Source organism: Amphiprion ocellaris, chromosome 3 (assembly GCF_022539595.1).
Source record: "Amphiprion ocellaris isolate individual 3 ecotype Okinawa chromosome 3, ASM2253959v1, whole genome shotgun sequence".
NCBI lineage: Eukaryota > Metazoa > Chordata > Actinopteri > Pomacentridae > Amphiprion > Amphiprion ocellaris.
This window is the reverse complement of record NC_072768.1, coordinates 39897598-39917200: the sequence shown is the minus strand read 5'-3', so window position 1 is coordinate 39917200 and position 19603 is coordinate 39897598. Positions and strand designations below refer to the sequence as shown.

At 35.7% G+C, this 19603-nt stretch overlaps 1 protein-coding gene across 19 annotated transcripts in view; it reads left to right on the top strand.

Annotated features, from left to right (window-relative positions):
* Window positions 1-19603, top strand: part of ppfibp2b (PPFIA binding protein 2b) — a 101965-nt gene that overhangs the window by 25679 nt on the left and 56683 nt on the right. For 17 of the 19 annotated variants that reach the window (XM_055009473.1, XM_055009479.1, XM_055009477.1 and 14 more), the window contains exon 3: window positions 216-424. In XM_055009473.1, the coding sequence (XP_054865448.1) occupies window positions 216-424 (209 nt within the window). Of the gene's footprint in view, window positions 1-215; window positions 425-10775; window positions 11241-14720; window positions 15140-19603 lie in introns of those variants that run through there. The other 2 variants (XM_055009483.1, XM_055009482.1) reach the window with 2 other exon arrangements.

Here is a 19603-nt window from a genome sequence, read left to right as displayed (position 1 = left end):
CATACCAGGAGGTTAAAGCGTTCTGCTGGATGAAGCTTCATGATGTTGTTCAGATCATTTAAGTGCCTCCAGATGTTGGAATGAGGGAATGGATCCAGGTGACACATGGACACTCTGGAGATGTTTGGGAGGACGTCTGACTCAGTGCTCAGTCTCTCAGCTTCAGTCTTTAGACGTTGTTGCTCATGTTCTGGGTGATCTGGGTTCTCCTGCAGGTTCCAAAGCAGCAGCCATGGAGTTCTCCAGCAGCATGTTGGACCTGGGTTCCCCCATCAGCACTGGCCCCCTGCAGGTGGTCCAGCTGGCTGAAGACCTGAAGCTGGCTCTGGAGCTCCAACCCAACCAGGAGGACCGAGAGACGCTGCGAGCTCAGCTGCCGACGGAGACGGTTCAGGTTCTGGCGGACTGGCTGCAGAGCGGAGCGGTAAGGAGCGGCACTGGGCGCTTTATTTTGAAAATCTGGCTGCTTTTAAAGTGCATTTTGGCATGTTTTGGTCCAAATCAGGGTTTCTAGATTCCTGGTTGACTAAACGTGTTTCAGCTTGTTGGATTTTCTGCCGTCTTTAGTTGTTGTTGCTGTTAAATGCAGCAGATTGAACTCAGAGCTGCAGTTTGATTTATTTTTTGTCTCGTCGTTCATTTTTCTCTGCAATATAAACCTCTGTGGAAACAGAACAACATAAAGAAGGAGAAAGAACTGTCCTCTGTGGTTTTATCTGTCATTTTTCAAATTTTTGGTCTCATTTCTCAAATTTTTGTCTTATTTTTGGTAATTGTGTCTCATTTTCCTTATTTTATGTTATTTTTCAATTTTTTCCCTCATTTTTTTCTCATGTTTGTCTTGTTTTTCTTTTTTATGTTATTTTTCTCATTTTTTCTCATTTCCCTAATTTTTTGTCTTGTTTCTCATTTTTTTTGTCTCGTGTTTGTTAATTGTGTCTCATTTTTCTTGTTTTGAGTTTTTTATCATTTTGTCTCATTTCTCTTCATTTTTTCCCATCTCTTTTGTTCTCTTATTTTTAAAATTTTGTCTTGTTTTTCTCATTTGTTCTCATTTTTGTCTTGTTTTTCTCATTTTATATAATTTTTGTAATTTATTGTCTCATTTTTGTTAATTTTATCAAATTTTTCTTGTTTGGAATTTGTTTTTATTATTTTGTCTCATTTCTTCTAATTTTTTCTCTTATTTTCTCTTATTTTTTCATTTTGTGTCTCGTTTTTGTTGTTTGGTATTTGGCACCTCGTTTTTGTTGTCTTGTTTATTTCACATTCTTGTCTCATTTATCAATTTTGTTTGTGTCTTGTTCTGCATCTTGCTTTTGTCACTGTGTCTCATTTTTCTCATTTTGTGGCTCATTTTTCTTGTGTGACTTATTTTTCAAATTTTCTCTCATTTTTTGTCTTGTTTTTCTCATTTTACATAAGTCTTTCTCATGTTCTGTCTCGTTTTTCTAATTTCTGTCCCGTTTTTGGTAATTGTGACTCTTTTTTTGTTTTGAGTTTTTATGATTTTTTTTATTTCTTCAACATTTTTCTCTTATTTTCTCTAATTTATCTCATTATTTGTCTCATCTCTCATTTTTTTGTCATCTTTCTCTGATTTTCTCTTTTTTTCATTTTGTGTCTCATTTTTCTTATTTTGTGTCTTGATTTTGGTATTTTGTACCTCGGTTTTTATTGTTTTGTATCTTGTTTATTTCGCCTTTTTGTCTCATTTATAAAATTTTTGTCTCATTTATTCGATTTTTTGTCTTGTTTTATTAATTGTGACTTGTTTTTCTCATTTTGTGCCTTTTTTATCGTCTGCATCCCATTTCTGTCATTTTCTGTCTTTTTTTCTGTTTAATTTTTGCTGACATCATTATTAATGGCTTCACAGTTGTACTGAAGGGAAAACAAATCGTTGTTTTTTTTCTTATTTTTATTGGTACAAATAGTCTGTTTTTTTCTATTTATTAAACAAGATGCAGAGTAACGTGATGAAATTTCACAGTTGACTTTACGAGCTTTATTTTGAAAGCATGACTAATTTTATTCTTCATTTATTCTGCATCACATCTCTTTTTACTGGGCGGTTAAAAGGTTTATATTCCTGGTTATATAAGAGCGTTGTTGGATTTTCTGCGTCTTTTCCTTTCTTGTGAGTTTGTTGCTGTTAAATGCAGCAGAAATGAGCTTCAGTCCAGACCAACATTCTGTTCGCTTCATTTTTTTCTGCCTTAAAACTCTGCCTTCTTGTTCCCGCTCGTCACTTCCAGCTACAAATCTCTTTAAAAAGGCCTCAGACTTGAATCTTCAGCTGGTCAACGGTTAGAAAGACGTTTTCCTCACATGAAGTCCTGATGCCGTCGATGAATTTATTTATTTCTTATTAAATATTATTTATTAAATATGATTTTTCCACCACTGTTCCCTTAATAATATTATACGTCTTAGAATCAAGATAAGCCTTGCTGGTGATGAATAACCTAAAAAACTGAGAGACTAGAGAGGGAGGCCACCAAGACTCCTATGACTCCATAGAGGAGGTGGGTGAGAGGAGGATGTTGGCAAAGCTCACATCCATCATGGACAATCCCTCTCACCCACTGCATGACACTGTGGGGTCTTTAAGCAGCTCCTTCAGCAGCAGACTGAGACATCCACCCTGCAAGAAGGAACGCTATCACAGGTCCTTCATTCCATCTGCTATAAGACTTTACAACATCAGCATCACTGGCTGATGTTAACATAAACTGGACTATATCATTACCACCCCAAACCATAAAATCTGCACAACAACTCCTTGCACTGCTGGCATTTTCTGCACTTTTCCATTTATTCCACAAGTCACTTTTTGCTGATGTCATTTATTTATAGTGTAGTAATATTGTATTTATTCATTTTTCATCCTTCATTCTTGTATATATTGTGTATATTATTGTTATTATAATTATTATCTTACTGTACATATGAAAGATTTTTGCTGCTGTAATATGGGAAATTTCCCCTGACGTGGGGAGTAATAAAGGATTATCTTATTTTATGATTCCTATGAAGGAGTTCCAGCTTCAGCAGCTGAGATGCTAGAGACTGGTCATCCAACAGCTGTTGGCTTTATGGAGACAAAGAGAAAGACTCTGTTGGAAAAAGCTCCAATTAAATCTGGACTAGAGTTCACCAGAAGACATGTGGAGACTCTGAAGACACCTGGAAGAAGGTTCTTTGGTCTGAGGAGACCAGGATGGAGCTTTATGTCCATCAGAAACTGAACATCATCACAAACACACCATCCCCACTGTGAAGCATGGTGGTGGCAGCATCATGATGTGAAGCACGGTGGTGGCAGCATCATGATGTGAAGCACGGTGGTGGCAGCATCATGATGTGAAGCATGGTGGAGGCAGTATCATGATGTGAAGCATGGTGGTGGCAGCATCATGATGTGAAGCACGGTGGTGGCAGCATCATGATGTGAAGCACGGTGGTGGAAGCATCATGATGTGAAGCACGGTGGTGGCAGCATCATGATGTGAAGCATGGTGGAGGCAGTATCATGATGTGAAGCATGGTGGTGGCAGCATCATGATGTGAAGCACGGTGGTGGCAGCATCATGATGTGAAGCACGGTGGTGGAAGCATCATGATGTTAAACATGGTGGTGGCAGCATCATGATGTGAAGCATGGTGGTGGCAGCATCATGATGTGAAGCATGGTGGTGGCAGCATCATGATGTGAAGCATGGTGGTGGCAGCATCATGATATGAAGCACGGTGGTGGCAGCATCATGATGTTAAACATGGTGGTGGCAGCATCATGATGTGAAACATGGTGGTGGTAGCATCATGATGTTCCTCAGCAGCAGGTCCTGGAAGGCTTGTAAAGGTAGAGGGTAAATGAAATCCTGGAGAACAACCTGATACCGTCTGAAGACAAGTGAGACATGGAGAAGATCAGGTTTCCATCCAGATGATGAGTCGAAGCAAACAGCTGAAGATCCTCAGAGATAGTTTGAAGACAACAAGGTGGAAGTTCTGGAGTCCAGACCTCAATCCAGCTGAGAACTAGAGTCTGGAGCTGAAGAATGAGGGAGAATTCCTGCGTCCAGATGTTCCAGATGATGTTTTGAAGGTGGAGCTTGGTGGAGGTGAAGAACCTGCTCCATCCATCTCCATGTCTTCAGGCAGAGGTTCAGGGTCAGACGGGTTCAGACTTCAGGCTTCAGAGGAATTTAGCTGCTGAGCTCCAGATGAGTTCCTGTTCTTCTGCCATGTTGGTGTGAAGATCAGTTTCAGTCTGACTCCTCTGCTCCCTCAGTGCTTCCTTCATTTTCTTTATTTTAAAGGCTTGAATAAAAGAACATTGAAGTCAAGCTGGTTTAAACAATGACTAAAGCCTGCTGTAGAACTCTGTGTTCTGGACCACTAAGGAGTTAAATCTGCTTTCAGAGCAAACAATCACTCAGGTTCAATGTTTTATGTCAAACAGCAATGAAATTTAGTTATAGTGAACCAATAATTGTTCATTGTTGCCATTTTGGACAATTGTGAATCATATTGGACAGGTTTCAAGTAATTTTTGACAAGTTTTAAGCCATTTTGAACAATTTTTATATTATTTTGGACAAATTTCAAACGATTTATCTTTGGTGAAATGTCAACCAAAGAGTGTATTTTAGTAGAAACATGGATCCATCCATAGATATACACTGATAGGAACTTTTTCAAAGAGCAAGAATTCATTATTTTGGACAGTTTTCAGTCATTTTGGACCATCTTCATCATCATTTCGGACATTTTTTTGTCTTTTTAGACCAATATTTATCTCATTTTGCACTACTTTTAAGTGTTTTGGGACAAATTTCAAGCTATTTTAAACCATCTTTATCTTACTGTGGGCAACCTTTCAGTATTTTAGGACAGGTTTCAAGTCTTTCTTGACACTTTTCAGTCATTTAAACCGTCTTTATCTAAATTTGAGCTATTTTTTTAAAATCATTTTAGAAAGATTTCAAACCATTTCGAACAAAATGCAAGTAATCTTTGGTGAAATGTGGACCAAAGACTGTATTTTAGTAGAAATATGGATCCATCCATATACACTTACAGGAACTTTATGGAGACACTAGACCAGCCTGGATTGGACATTTTGCTTTTTTTTTTTTACATTTTCAAGGTCCTATAATTAAGAATATATCCTCTGTTGGATCCATTCACTGACTCTGATCGGATGAAACTCTTCTGTCTGTTTTGACCACATTTCATGGCTGTTGGAGTTTTATTTCCTGAGATATTGAACCATTAAAACGTCGTCTCAGGTTTATTTTTGAAGGTCAAGGTGTGGAAATGTCTAAATCCTCCAGATTAAGCCACAGATGTTTAGTTTTGGGTGCAGAATGAGCAGTGGATGAACTATGAGACGGTGCAGTGACATGTTTAAATAGTAAAAGCAGGATCCTGTGAGTAGTTTAGAACTTTACTGTTTCCTCTGAGACTCCGTTCCGACTGTATATAATGAGTTTCCTGAACTCCTCCTCTGAGGCCTCGCACTCTGTTTACGTCAACTCACTATTTCTCCTTCTGCTTTATTTCCTCGGCTCTCTGGACATTAATTTATGTCTTTGGCAGGAAGGTTGGATTTCTGAACTCTGACTGAGATGTTTCTGCTCTGACAAGCTGCAGGATTTGTGAGTTTGAAGCTGGATTTCTGCTGTTTGTTCTGGTATATTCTGTGTTTGTAGTTTTGTGAACTTTCTGCAGAGATCTGAACATCTAGCTGCAGGTTGGTTACAGGTTTGTCCTGCAGAGGCTGCTGCTTTCTGCTGCTTTCTGCTGTTTTCTGCTGCTGTTTTCTGCTGCTTTCTGTTGTTTTCTGCTGCTGTTTTCTGCTGCTTTCTGTTGTTTTCTGCTGCCGCTTCCTGCCGCTTTCTGCTGCCGCTTTCTGCCGCTTCCTGCTGCCGCTTTCTGCTGCTGCTTCCTGCCGCTTCCTGCCGCTTCCTGCCGCTTTCTGCTGCTGCTTTCTGCCGCTTCCTGCCGCTTCCTGCCGCTTTCTGCCGCTTCCTGCCGCTTCCTGCCACTTTCTGCTGCTGCTTTCTGCCACTTTCTGCCGCTTTCTGCTGCTTTCTGGAGGCCGTCAGGGCTGAGAAGTGGATCTTGGATGTGGTTTAGCAGCGTTCTGAGCTCCTGCTTTGTTTGGACAGCAGATGTGTCACGTGTTGCTCTCAGCCCTCCCTCCTCTCTCTTTGTTTCTGCCTTTGGTTCCTTCCCTCCCATTCACTGGTACTTTCCTCCACCTCTCAGAGCCAATTTCAGACCTCCAGTTCACTTTTTCTGCTCTTATGTGTGTCTTTGAACTCCTTGAAATGTAACTTTAGGTTGTTTCTCTGCAGCAGTGTTTTAATGGAAGATGATTTTTACTATTGCATTAATACAACATCACTAGAATTCCCTCGCTGTGTTTGGTTTTTATCAAAAAGGTGAATTACTTTAGATGAAATAATCTTTCTGGTTTTATCCCCATACACACAAACACCTTGTTGTGTTTCATACATGTTAATAAATTCATTATGAATCAACATTTAAAGCTAGAATCAGCAGCATATTAATCACTGGTTTGTTTTCTACTGTAATGATGAGATCAGAGCTGAACCAGAACCAGAATTATTGAAGAACCTTTAGATGATCCAGATGTTTGTTGTTGAGCTGCTGATGCACAAGCTTTTTTGGACATTTTTTTGATCATTTTGGGGGAACTTGACCCATTTCAGATCATTTAAGACAATGAGACATTTTGGGAACCTCATCTTGCTGTATTTGCCAAACATCAGATTCTACTGATGTTAGAGCCTCAACAGTTGGTGAAATGTGGACCAAAGACTGGATTTTAGTAGAAATATGGATCCATCCATAGATAAACACTTACAGGAACTTTATGGAGACACTAGACCAGCCTGGATTGAAGGTTTTAAACTTTTTTTCCATTTTCAAGGACCAGTAATCATTCATTACTGTCATTTTAGGCAATTGAGTCATTTTAGAAATGCAAATTTAAATAATTTTGGACCTATTTGAGCGGTAAGGGACAATCTTTATGTATTTTGGGTCAATAGTAAGTCATTTTGGACAAACTTGAGTCATTTTATACAACTTTTAAGTAATGTTGAATCTTTTTGAGTCATTTTTTTTTTTTAAATCAAATTTGACAGATTTTGCACAAAGTTAGAGTTTTTGGACAATTTTGAGTCATTTTGAACAGATTCCATGTCTAAATATGTAAAAACTGGAACCTTGTCTGGTCAAACTTTCCACACATCAGATTCTACTGATGTTAGAGCCTCAACAGTTGGAGAAATGTGGACCACAGACTGTATTTTAGTAGAAATATGGATCCATCCATAGATATATAAACAGCTTGTTGTGTTGAAACTTGACTTTATGACCAAAACACAGAAACGCAAACGTCAGTTAGTTTGATTTCAGCTCAGTTTGTGTCTCTTTGTGGCTGTTTTTGTCTCAGTTTGCAACCATTTGTGTTTTGCAAATATTTCAGTCAGTTATTATCTCTTTTTCTTTGTTGCCATTTTGCATCTTCTAGTTTGTGTTTTGAATAATTTGTTGTGTGTTTGTGCTGTTTTCTTTCTCTTAAGTTGGTTTTGCAGCTGTTTGTGTTGACTTTGAATCTCTCCTAGTCAGTTGTGAGTCTCTTTGTGGTTGTTTTGTGTCTCTTTGCAGACATGTAGCATCTGGCAGTGACCCTTTAAGGTGGTTTTGTGTCTGTTTCTATTGAATCTGCATCTCTTTTGGTTTTGATTTTTCCATTGTGGTTGATTTGTGTCTTCTTTTGGTCGTTTTTCTTTCCACCGGCTCTTGTTTTTTGTACATTTTTGTGCAGATTTGTAGTTATTTGTCTCATTTTATACTTCTTAGTATTTGATTTTGTCTTTTTGGTTGATTTATGTCTTCTTTTGATCGTTTCTTTCCACTGGTATTGTTCTTTTGCACATTTTACATCTCTTTCTGATCTTTTCTCTGAGTATTTTTGCATTTTTTTTGTGTCATTTGGCATTTTTTACTGCTGTTTTATCAGTTTGATCTGGTGCTAGTTAGTTTGGAGTCGACTCTCAGTGGCTGCAGCTCTGGTTTGCTGTTAACCAACCCCAAACTTTTGCTATGAAAGGTTCTGTTTTGTTAGTAATTTAATTTGTGTTGCAGAACTGACAGTCCTTTTGCGCAGAATAAGGTTAAGGAAAGTTTGTGGCTACGACAGATCAACTGTGGTTCAGATCATGTCAGTGTTTCTTTGGTGGATTCGGAGGTTTGAAAACAAAGAGTTTCAACGTTTCCTTCCAGAGATTTCAGTCTGGATAATGGACAGACCTCAGTTGCATTTTCCTGAGGGATAGTTGTGTTTCTGCAGAGGAAAACTCTTCTTCTTGTGGCTGCAGATTTTAACGGCAGAAGAACAAAAGGCTGCTGGCACATTATCAAGCATCTCATCCTGTCCACCTTCCCTCCAACCTCCCCGCTGACCTGCAGCTACAAAGACGCTGCAATTATCCTGCAGCCTGAAGGCTTCTCATGTAAACAGGAAGCTCCGAGATGCTCTGCTGCTCTTTGCTGCTCACCGAGATGTTTGTCTGCAGACAGTCCATGTTTCTGATGGAGATGAAGGTTTCTGCGGGAAAGTTTCCCCAGATGTAGTCAAGAAAATGTTTGTTTTTGGTGCTAATTTTGAGTAATTTTGGACAATTTTAAGTCGATTTTGGACATTTTTGAATCAATTTACAATTATCTTAAGTCATTTTCTAACTAATACTGCATGTTTTTATAATAATTTTTGGACAATTTTGAGTCATTTTGGACAGTTTTTAAGTCTAAATATCTAAAACTGGAACCTTGTCTGGTCCAACTTTCCAAATATCAGATTCTACTGATGTTAGAGCCTCAACAGTTGGAGAAATGTGGACCAAAGACTGAATTTTAGTAGAACTATGGATCCATCCATAGATAGACACTTACAGGAACTTTATGGAGACGCTGTCCCAGCCTGGACTGGAAACGTTGAGCGTTTTCCCAATTTCAAAGGCAAATAATTATTGTTGCTGTCATCTTGGACAATTTTGAGTGATTTCATGCAATGTTATGTTGCTTCTGGACTATTTTTGGAGAATTTTCTGTCATTTTTGGAGAATTATGAGTTATTTTAGGCCATTTTTTCTTGTTGAAAAAATGTTGAGTCCTTTTCAACAAGTTTTTAATAATTTTGAACAAATTTCAAACAATTTTGGATAAGACTCAAGGATTTTTGATGACATGTCGACCAAGGTCTTAGAAGAAATATGGATCCATCCATAGATATACACTTACAGGAACTCCATGGTGACACAATACTAGCTTGGATTGAATTCTTCCACTTCTTCTCCATTTTTATTGGTCAATAATTATGTACAATGGGTAATTTGACCCATTTTGACAAGTTTCAGATCATTTTAAATAATTTCTTCCCTGATTTTGGACATTTCTGAGTTATTGCTTGACTAATTTTGAGTCATTTGGGAGAATTTCGAGCCATATTAGACATGTTTGAAGACATTTTGGACAATAACACGATATTCTAGTCAATTTTGAGTCATTAACAGTTAACAAACGGCACAAACTGATAAAGAAAAAATTAACAAAATGACACAAAGACAACAAAAGGAGTCACAAAATGACAAAAAGAAGACAGAAAAGTACAAAAAGAAGACACAAAACAATGCAAATAAAACACAAACATCGGCTGAACTGTTTCAATGGAGGTGCAGGACTTTATATCTGAGAACACAGTGAGGAAAAATGTCATCGGAGCAACAAAACACCCAGAAACTGCTGCTTGGAGTTTAGAGGGTTGAAAGGTTTTCAGTCGTGGACAAAGTGATGTAATTCTCTGTTATTTGGCTGCAGAACGAACACACCCAGGACTGAATGTATGACTTCAGAAATCTGTTGGAATCGAAGCTGCTGTTTTCTATGTCTTTATTTTTCATGTGTACTTTGGATTTTGTCCCTCGTGGCCATTGCCAGATGGGGAATTTAAAGTGACGAAGACTCTTTCCAGAAACTACAAACTTGATTGTTTCATTTTCAAAAGCATAAAGCTCGAATCCACGAAACTCAAGTTAATGACTGACTTTGTTTGGTTTGAGGACACGAGGAGATGACTACACAAATATGGAATCGAACACAATCCGAGCTAAACCCAGTTTGTAATGAAGCGTAACAGAAGTCTTTGTCATGGTGACCCTTTGCTACCTCAACTTTTGTGTTGTTTTATATGAATTTTAGCAGTTGTGTGCCTCCTTTTTATCATTTGGTGTCTTATTTCTGTCATTTTTTTTGTCTTGTTGGTGGCATTTTCTGTCTTGTGTGCTCTGCCTGGTATCCATTAACTTCCATGGAAATCTTTGTCATTGTGGCCCTTTGCCAGCTCAACTTTTGTGTCTCATTTGTGACATTTTGTGTCTTTTTTTGCCATAACTGTAAACAGGACTTAAAGTGTGTATTATCTAGAACAGAGCAGCAGATTAGGACTCTGTATCTGCAGATAGTGAAGATTAAACAACTTGGATCAGTGCAGAAAAACTACTGAGTAGTTTAACGTCAGGGTATTGCAGTACTTTTCAAATATCTGTGTGCTGTTGTGGAGCCCCCCAGCACTGTGACTGTAACTTGATTCAAAGAAAACACAAAAACCTGATGTTGTAGCGCAGTTGGCTGGTTTGTGTCGCTGCTTTGTTCAGAGTCTGACATCAGAAACTGACTGAGAGGAATCTGAGACACAAACAGATGACAGAAGAAGAAGAAGAAGGAGGAGGACGAACCCTCCCAGAGACTCCCCTCCTCCTCCTCTGGGCTCAGCCATTTGTTCTGTCAGACGGACGGAAAGACTCGAAGACAGAGAAGGAATGAAAGAAGAAGAACAGAAGGAAGAACAGAACAGAACACCGGAGCTGGAGCTAGAAGTGAAATAAAGAGGACAGAAAGTCGGGAAAGACTGGAAACTGAAAGAAGGAAAGAAGCAGAGGAGAGTGTTGGAGGAGGGGGAGGTCGTAAAAACCTCCACAGCTGTGAGCAACACTCATGACAGGACTCACATGCTGCAGCCAACAACACAAACAGACACACAAAGCTGGACAGAGAGTGGAGGAGAGGCCGGGCAGCGATGGGCAGCCAGCATGGAGGCTCCCATTGACTTGTACAGACACTTCTCATGGCTCAGAAAGGTGAGTTTTACTGCTTCAAAGTGACGCCTCGGAGGACACTTTGTGTTTCTGAGATACTGTTGTGCGTCTTTGTGCTGCTCTGGTTGTGTTGTTTCCTGGAAACCAACTGTGTTCTGCTGTGATTTCCCTCAGCTAAGGAGTCGAGCTGTTGTTCTGTTGTTAAGAAAGTCAGGTTAAAGGAATTATTACCGGCTGATTGCTGCCGGCGATTGAGTCAGAGGATCAGGAAGCGTTTCAGCTGGTTTTTGTCGTCTGGGAGGGTTCGAATTGGATTTTTACAGAAAGAAATCAGCTATTTCACAGATCTGTCGCAATTTTTATTTTTGAGGTCCTAAAATGTCCACAAAACTCCAAAAATGAGACTAAAACAAGACAAAAATGGCAGACAAGACAAAAAAAGATACAAAATTACGCAAACAAAGCACAAAATATGCCACAAAATGACAAGAATGAGACACAAACCCACAAGAGCGAGAGATAGAAATATCACAAAATGCCAAAAACAGGACACAAAACTGTGAAAATGAGATGCAAACTGACACAAAGGGGACGCAAAATGATAGAAATGACCCGAAATGTCACAAATGAGACACAAGACCACCAAAACTAAACACAAAATGACAAGAACAAGACACAAAAAAGGCAAAAACTAGATAAAACAACCTAAATGAGACACAAAATGACTAAAGGGGGATTCAAAGTGACACAGACAACACACAAGTGAGACACAAATTAACAGAAACAACACACAAAGCAGACGTTTAGCTAGCAAGGGGCACCATGACAAAGACTTCTGTAGACGTTAATGGATGCCACTGTTCAAGACACAAATTGGGAAAAAAATTGACAGAACAACTTAGATGAGACACAAAATGACTAAAAGGATACTCAAAGCAACACAAATGACACGCAACTGAGACAAAAACCACACAAGTGAGACACAACATAAACAACACACAAACCAGAGGTTTAGCTAGCAATGGGCACCATGACAATGACTTCTGTGTAGTTTAGTAGATACCAGTGTTTGAGATACGAAATGGAAAAATGAAACAAGACAGAACAAATGAGACACAAAACAGCATAAATGAGAGACAATATGACAAAAAGGAGACACAAAATGTCACAATCAAGACACAAACCAGGAATTAGCTAGCAATGGACACCATGACAAAGACTTCTGTGTAGGTTAATGGATACCAACGTTCGAGTCACAAAATGGCAAGAAAAATAAGATAAAGCCACATAAACAAGACTCAAAATTACAAAAAAAGGCACAAAATGACACAAATGAGACTCAAAATTACAAAAAGACATAAAGCGACAAACGAGATACGAAATGTCTAAAACGAGACACAACAACATATGGAGGCTCCCACTGACTTCTACAGACAGTTGTGGCTCAGAAATGTGAGCTTCCAGCTTCTTCTGTTAAAGGACAGTTTGTGTTTCTGACATAATGTTGTGTGTCTTTGTGCTGCTGTGGTTGTGGTGTTGTTTCCTGGAGACAAACTGTGTTCTTCATCTCCTGCTGCTGCTGTTAAGACGCGAATCACAAGGATTGTGTTATCAGATTAGAGAATTATTCTCAGCTGATAACTGTTGGTGAAGCATCTGATTTAGTCGAAGGATCAGGACGAGGTTACGTCAGGATTTTATTGTTTTCTGTCGTCTGGGAGGTTTAGAATCAGATTTTCACCTTCATAGATCTGTCTGATGTTCAGAGATTTTTATCTATAAGGTCCTGAAAATTTCCACAAAACATATAAAAGGAGGCAAAACATGACAATAACAACATACATGAGACACAAAACGACACAAATGAGGCACAAAATTACTGAAATTGGACACAAACTGACATAATTGAAACATAAAACAACAAAAACAAGACAGAAAAAGAGACAAATGAGACACAGAATGACAAAAAAAGAGACAAGCAACACAAACCACCAAAAGCGACACAAAAGGAGACACTAAGTGACAAGAATGAGACACAAAACAAAACAAAAGGAATCAAAACAACAAAAACACAACACAAACCAACAAAAGTGACACAAAAGGAGACCCTAAGTGACAAGAATAAAGCACAAAATTACAAAATATACATACTTTTTGCAGTGTTTTTGTAATTTTTGCAGTTTTTTGTAGTTTTTGAAAGGTTTTTGTAGTTTTGCAGTGTTTTTAAAGATGGTTTTTGTACTTTTTGCAACGTTGTTGAAGTTTTTGCAGTGTTTTTAAAGATGTTTTTTGTAGTTTTGCAGTGTTTTTGTAGTTTTTGCAGTGTGGTTACAGATGTTTTTTGTAGTTTTTGCAGTGTTTTTAAAGATTTTTGTTGTAGATTTTGCATTTTTTTTAACAGATGGTTTTCGTCGTTTTTGTAGTTTTTGCAGTGTTGTTAAAGATGGTTTTTGTAGTTTTTGCAGTGTTTTTAAAGATGTTTTTTGTAGTTTTGCAGTGTTTTTGTAGTTTTGCAGTGTTAAAGATGGTTTTTGTAGTTTTTGCAGTGTTTTTAAAGATTTTTGTTGTAGTTTTTGCATTTTTTTAACAGATGGCTTTTGTCATTTTTGTAGCTTTGCAGTGTTTTTGTAGTTTTTGCAGTTTTTGTAGTTTTTGCAGTTTTGTGGTTTTTGCAGTGTTTTTGTAGCTTTGCAGCGTTTTTGTAGGTTTTGCAGTGTTTTTGTAGTTTTTGCAGTGTTTTGTAGTTTTTGCAGTGTTTTTGTAGTTTTTGCAGTGTTTTGTAGGTTTTGCAGTGTTTTGTAGTTTTTGCAGTGTTTTGTAGTTTTTGCAGTGTTTTGTAGTTTTTGCAGTTTTTGTAGCTTTGCAGTGTTTTTGTAGTTTTTGTAGCTTTGCCGTGTTTTTGTAGTTTTTGCAGTGTTTTGTAGTTTTTGCAGTGTTTTGTAGTTATTGCAGTTTTTGTAGCTTTGCAGTGTTTTTGTAGGTTTTGCAGTGTTTTGTAGTTTTTGCAGTGTTTTGTAGTTTTTGCAGTTTTTGTAGCTTTGCAGTGTTTTTGTAGGTTTTGCAGTGTTTTTGTAGTTTTTGCAGTGTTGTTAAAGATGTTTTTGTACTCTAAGCAGTGTTTTTTTAATACGATCTGCAGCTCTTCATCGAATGCGTCTCTTCTTTGTCTGCATCATGATCTGTGATATATTTTATGATAATCTCTGACTTTTCACGGCTTCAGTTGCTGCTGAAACTCCTCTCAGGGTGGAAACTCTTTCTGTCTTTGTTCTCAGTCAGACTTTAGCAGCTTTTTAGTGGCTTTGCCTTTTATTTCCAGGTATTTCTGTAGTTTAACAACCAGCTGTGATCTCCTGCTGCTCTATGATTGTTTCAGATTCAGGTTTAGAGACTCCAGAAGCTTCCTGATCTCATAAAGTCTCTGCTGGATTCAACAACCACAAATAAATGTTTTTAAAGAAAAGCAGAATCTGAGTTTTGCAGTGAAACTATTTGTGTTCATGTCTGACTGTATGTTTACAGGGAAGTCACTGCTCCAAGTACAACTACAGTAACAAGTACAGCAAAAACTACAACAAGTACAATAACTACAACAACTATAGCAGCTACTACAACTGCAACAACCGCTACAAATATAACAACAACTCTAACAAGTACAGCAAATACTACAACAACTACTACACAACAACTACTACAGCAAGTTCCACAACTACTGCAACAACTACTATAGCTACAACGCCAACTACTACAACAACAAGGACAACTACCACGGCTAGTAGAACTACTACAACAACGACTGTAACAGCAGCTACAACTATAATAACAAGGACGACAACATGTACAACAAGTACAGTCGACAACTGCTACAACAACAAGTACTGCAACTACAATCACAAGTACAACAACTACCACAAGAACAAGTACAACTACTACTTCAACAGGTGCTCTGCTGCTGCAGGTTCCTCTAAGAACTATTTAAACTCTAAAAGTTCTTCTAAGAACTATTTAAACTAAATGTTCCTCTAAGAACTATTTAAACTAAATGTTTCTCTAAGAACTATTTAAACTAAATGTTTCTCTAAGAACTGTTTAAACTGAAGGTTCCTCTAAGAACTATTTAAACTAAATGTTTCTCTAAGAACTATTTAAACTGAAGGTTCCTCTAAGAACTATTTAAACTTTAAATGTTCCTCTAAGAACTATTTAAACTAAATGTTTCTCTAAGAACTATTTAAACTGAAGGTTCCTCTAAGAACTATTTAAACTTTAAATGTTCCTCTAAGAACTATTTAAACTAAATGTTTCTCTAAGAACTATTTAAACATCAAATGTTCCTCTTAGAACTATTTAAACTCTAAATGTTCCTTGAAGAACTATTGAAACTGTAAATGGTTTACTGTTACTGTTGTTACTGCGTCTTTTACAGTTTTTACTGTAACTAGTATTTTTATGGTAACTTTTAGTATTTTCATGGTAATTTTTAGTATTTTTATGGTAACTTTTACTGTTTTTACTTTAGCTTTTCTGTAAAAACTCAAGAGTCTGTACATAAATTGCTTTAATATTTGCTCTGCTGTAGAGAAATGCATCAACTTTATGCAAAATGAAAAGATTACTATTTTTAAAAGTTTTGCCTAAAATCTGATTTTTTAATGCTTTTTAGAGCTCATGATTTTGAGCTGATTCGATGGAACATGCACTTATATTTTACTGAAAAATATCTCATATTTACCTGTAATTTTTTCTCTTTTTGCACTTCGTATTGATGATTATTTCATGTTGTGACGCGAGGAACAAAATAACTCAGCTTAACAGAATAAAGGACGTATTCACTGAATTTTTATCACGTTACTGTGGGTTGTACGTTTTGCCAATGAGAATTTTTATTTCTTTACTTAAACTGATTTTTTGCAGAATCCTGTGTTTATTTTGGGCCATTTTTATTGTACTTTTTAAAAAGTTGTTGCTTTCATTTTTATTTAGTTTGCATTATCGTCTCCCATCTGTTCTGTCTGAACACAGCCTGCAGTTCAACCAAAAAGTTCCAGATTTTTTGCAAAATGCTCATTGGTTGCAGCTCAGTGACCAGTAGCTTGTCCTCTGCATCGGGGAGGGAAGAATTTTTTATTGTTATTTAAGTATTTTTAAAGAATCTTGTGTTTACTTTGAGGAATTTTTTAATTAGATTTTTTCATATATACAATTTTTTATTTGCATTATCGTTTCCTATCTGTTTTGTGTCAACACTGCCTGCAGTTCAACCCAAGAAATCCAGATTTTGTGCAAAATGCTTGTTGGATGCAACTCAGTGACCAGTAGCTTGTCGGCTGCAGTGGGCAGTGAAAATTTTTTTTTTTATTTTTGACAGAATTTGGTTAAAGCAGACAGATTATTTTTAGTGATTTAAAAAGTATGAAGAGAAAGAGACATAAAGAATAAAGCATTTTTCATGAAATATCATCATTTAATGTTTAGCTATGTTTAATTTTCTAAATAAAACTACAAATCACGCATGATCAGTTCAATTACTGTCAGAATATAGAAAATCTGATGTTTTTTTCTGTTTTTGCAGTTCATGGCTCTGATAAATGCAGTCATTTTGGTGATTTATTTTTATTTTTAAATAACGCGACTTTAAGATTTATTCTGACTTTATTGCTGTAATATTTAATTTGTGTTACATTTTCTGGGATATTTTCATGAAAGATTAATTTATTTTGCTCTTATTTATAAATAGAAATGGTAACAATGTTCTATAAGTTGTTAAATAACTGCAAGATTTTAAGAAAAGTTCATAAAATATTTGTTTAATGAGTAAAAGCTAAAATATTCTCATTTCTAATTGTTTTAATTCTTCTTTTTTTCTGCAGTTGAACTTTATCGACACATTTTGTGAATTCTGTTGTTTTGTGTTTTAAACTGAATCATATTTTGTAACTGTAAAAACAAAATGATTGTTTCCTTTAATAAGCAGCAAACTGCATCAGAGTTTGTTGGCAAACAGGAATAATTTTAAAAACCAGCGATGTTTCAAGGCGTTACTATGAAATTTAAACAGTAATTATCTGTAAATATGTGAAGCGGATTTTCTGTTTGTTTCGACAACAGAAACTCTGCTGGTTTGTTTATCAGGATTCTCTGCAGAGTTTCTGAGGTTTTTTCAAACCGTCTTTTATTGAATCTGTTGACTTTCTGTTCTGATTTCAGTTTTTATTTCCTCCGTCTGTCGTTAAATTGGTTGAACTGACGACGGAGGATTAAAATCCGTTTTTTCTGAACTCTCAGACGATCATTGAAGCTAATTATCTCGTCTGCAGAAAAAACTTTTCTTCCATCAGATAAGAGTTTCCATTCAGCTCTGCAGGCAGGAAGAGAAACTCAGGCTGCAGATTAGAACTTTTCTGGACTTTAAATCCTCGTTAGCTGAAGGAGTTTAACTAAACTGGTGGTTCAACGTGTTTGAAGTTAATCTGAGTTTACATTTCAGCTCTTGAAGCTACTTTTTACCGACTTCTCTCTGCAACATTTCAACAACTTGGATTTATCTCTTCAAAAATAAGCAGTTTGCAGATCAACAGCAGCTATAAAATTATTAAAATGTAAAATTCTGCTGCTCTGATCTCTGCAGGAATTCAATCTTTTCTAAAACATCTTAAAGGATTCAAGCAGCAGCAGCTTAGAAAAGGTTTTATAGAATAAAATGAGTCAAACTAGAGATTTATTTTGTGACAGTGAACTTTACACAGAGCAAAATAAGGCATTTAAAAAAAGAATAAAAAAACTATTTAAAAAAAGGCAAAATATGAAAATAAATGAATGAAAACTGCATATAAAAACTAGATGAAAGGGAAAACAAAACATAAAAATACAGTAAAACAATAAAAACTAGAAAACAAAATTAGATAAAACTGATTTTAGAGACTAAAACTTTACAGAAAATAAAATTAGATAAAAATTTAACAACATAAATAGAATAAAATAAAATAAAAAAAATAGACTACAGATTTAGATAAAAAAAACTGATCTGAGAAAATGTTAAAATAAAATGAAGTTTAAAAAATTAAGTCAAAATTAACAACAGAAAAATAATGTTAATTAAATAATAAAATTTAACTAAATAAAATATATCAAAACAATAAAAAACTAAATGACAAAATTGGATAAAACTGATTTTAGAGACTAAAACTTTACATGAAATAAAATTAAATAAAATTTAACAACATAAAATAAAATAAAGTAAAATAAAAAAAGACTGCAAAATTAGATACATATTGATTTGAGAGGTTGAAAATAAAACAAATGTATAACATTTAATCAAATTTAATAAAATAAAGAATATTAATTCAATAATAAAATAAATCTTACAAAACTGTAGTCATTTAAAAAATAGACAACAAAATTAATAAAAAACAATTTTGAGAGTCTAAAATGTTAAACAAAATGAAATCAAAATTAACAAAATAAAAATATTAATTCAATAAAGTAAAAAAAATGTACTGTAAAAATAATTTTAAAACTATACTACAAAATTAATAAATTTATTTGAGAGACTAAAAAATAATATTTAATCTAATTTCACAACATAAAATATAATACAGTAAAAAATAATGTAAAAAAAATAGAATATAAATTAGATAAAATAAATTTAAAATGCAAAATTTTGACATGCAATTAAATCTGACAGGATCAAAATGAATAAAATTAAACATGTTTAAATGATGTTTGGTCTGAAGCAGGTCAATGTTTGAAGGAACTGTTGAGTTTTTTCTTCTGTTCTGACGCTGAGAGAATCAGAAAAATGAGATTTTATTGAAGTCAAGGCTTCGTTTTTTTGTAAAATATAATTTGTTAAAGACTTTAAACCGGATCTCCTCAGTTAGATTTAAACTTTAATTCTTCCTAAATCTCTTTATTCGTGTCTTTAAGCTCCGATCAGGAAACATTTCATCCTTTTTTCTGTCGGTAAACTGGAGTCACGCTGCTTTTCTATTTGCAGATAAATCAGAGTCAGATGAGCGTCATGCGGGTCTGAGAAGCACAAACACCACTTTAAGATTATAAATACACTTTGTTTAAACTGTGAAACTTTCTTTTTATCTCCTCCAGATGATTTATCTTCCTGTTTTCCACATATTTAGAACAAACTGCAGCTTCAGGACCTCATTTATTCTTTAAAAATCTCTGCGGTAAAATAACGACGGTTCCTGGTTTACTTTAAACAGAAACTGTTTCATGGGAAAATAATAAAGAAACTACGTACAGTTTGGATGAAATAAACCTTTAAAACCACAACTGCTTTATTAGAAAATACTGTTTGGTTCAAATAAACTTTTGAAACTACAAGTAGTTTGTTAGAAAAGTTCGATTTAGGTGAAATAAATGAAACTATAAGAATATTTGGAAAC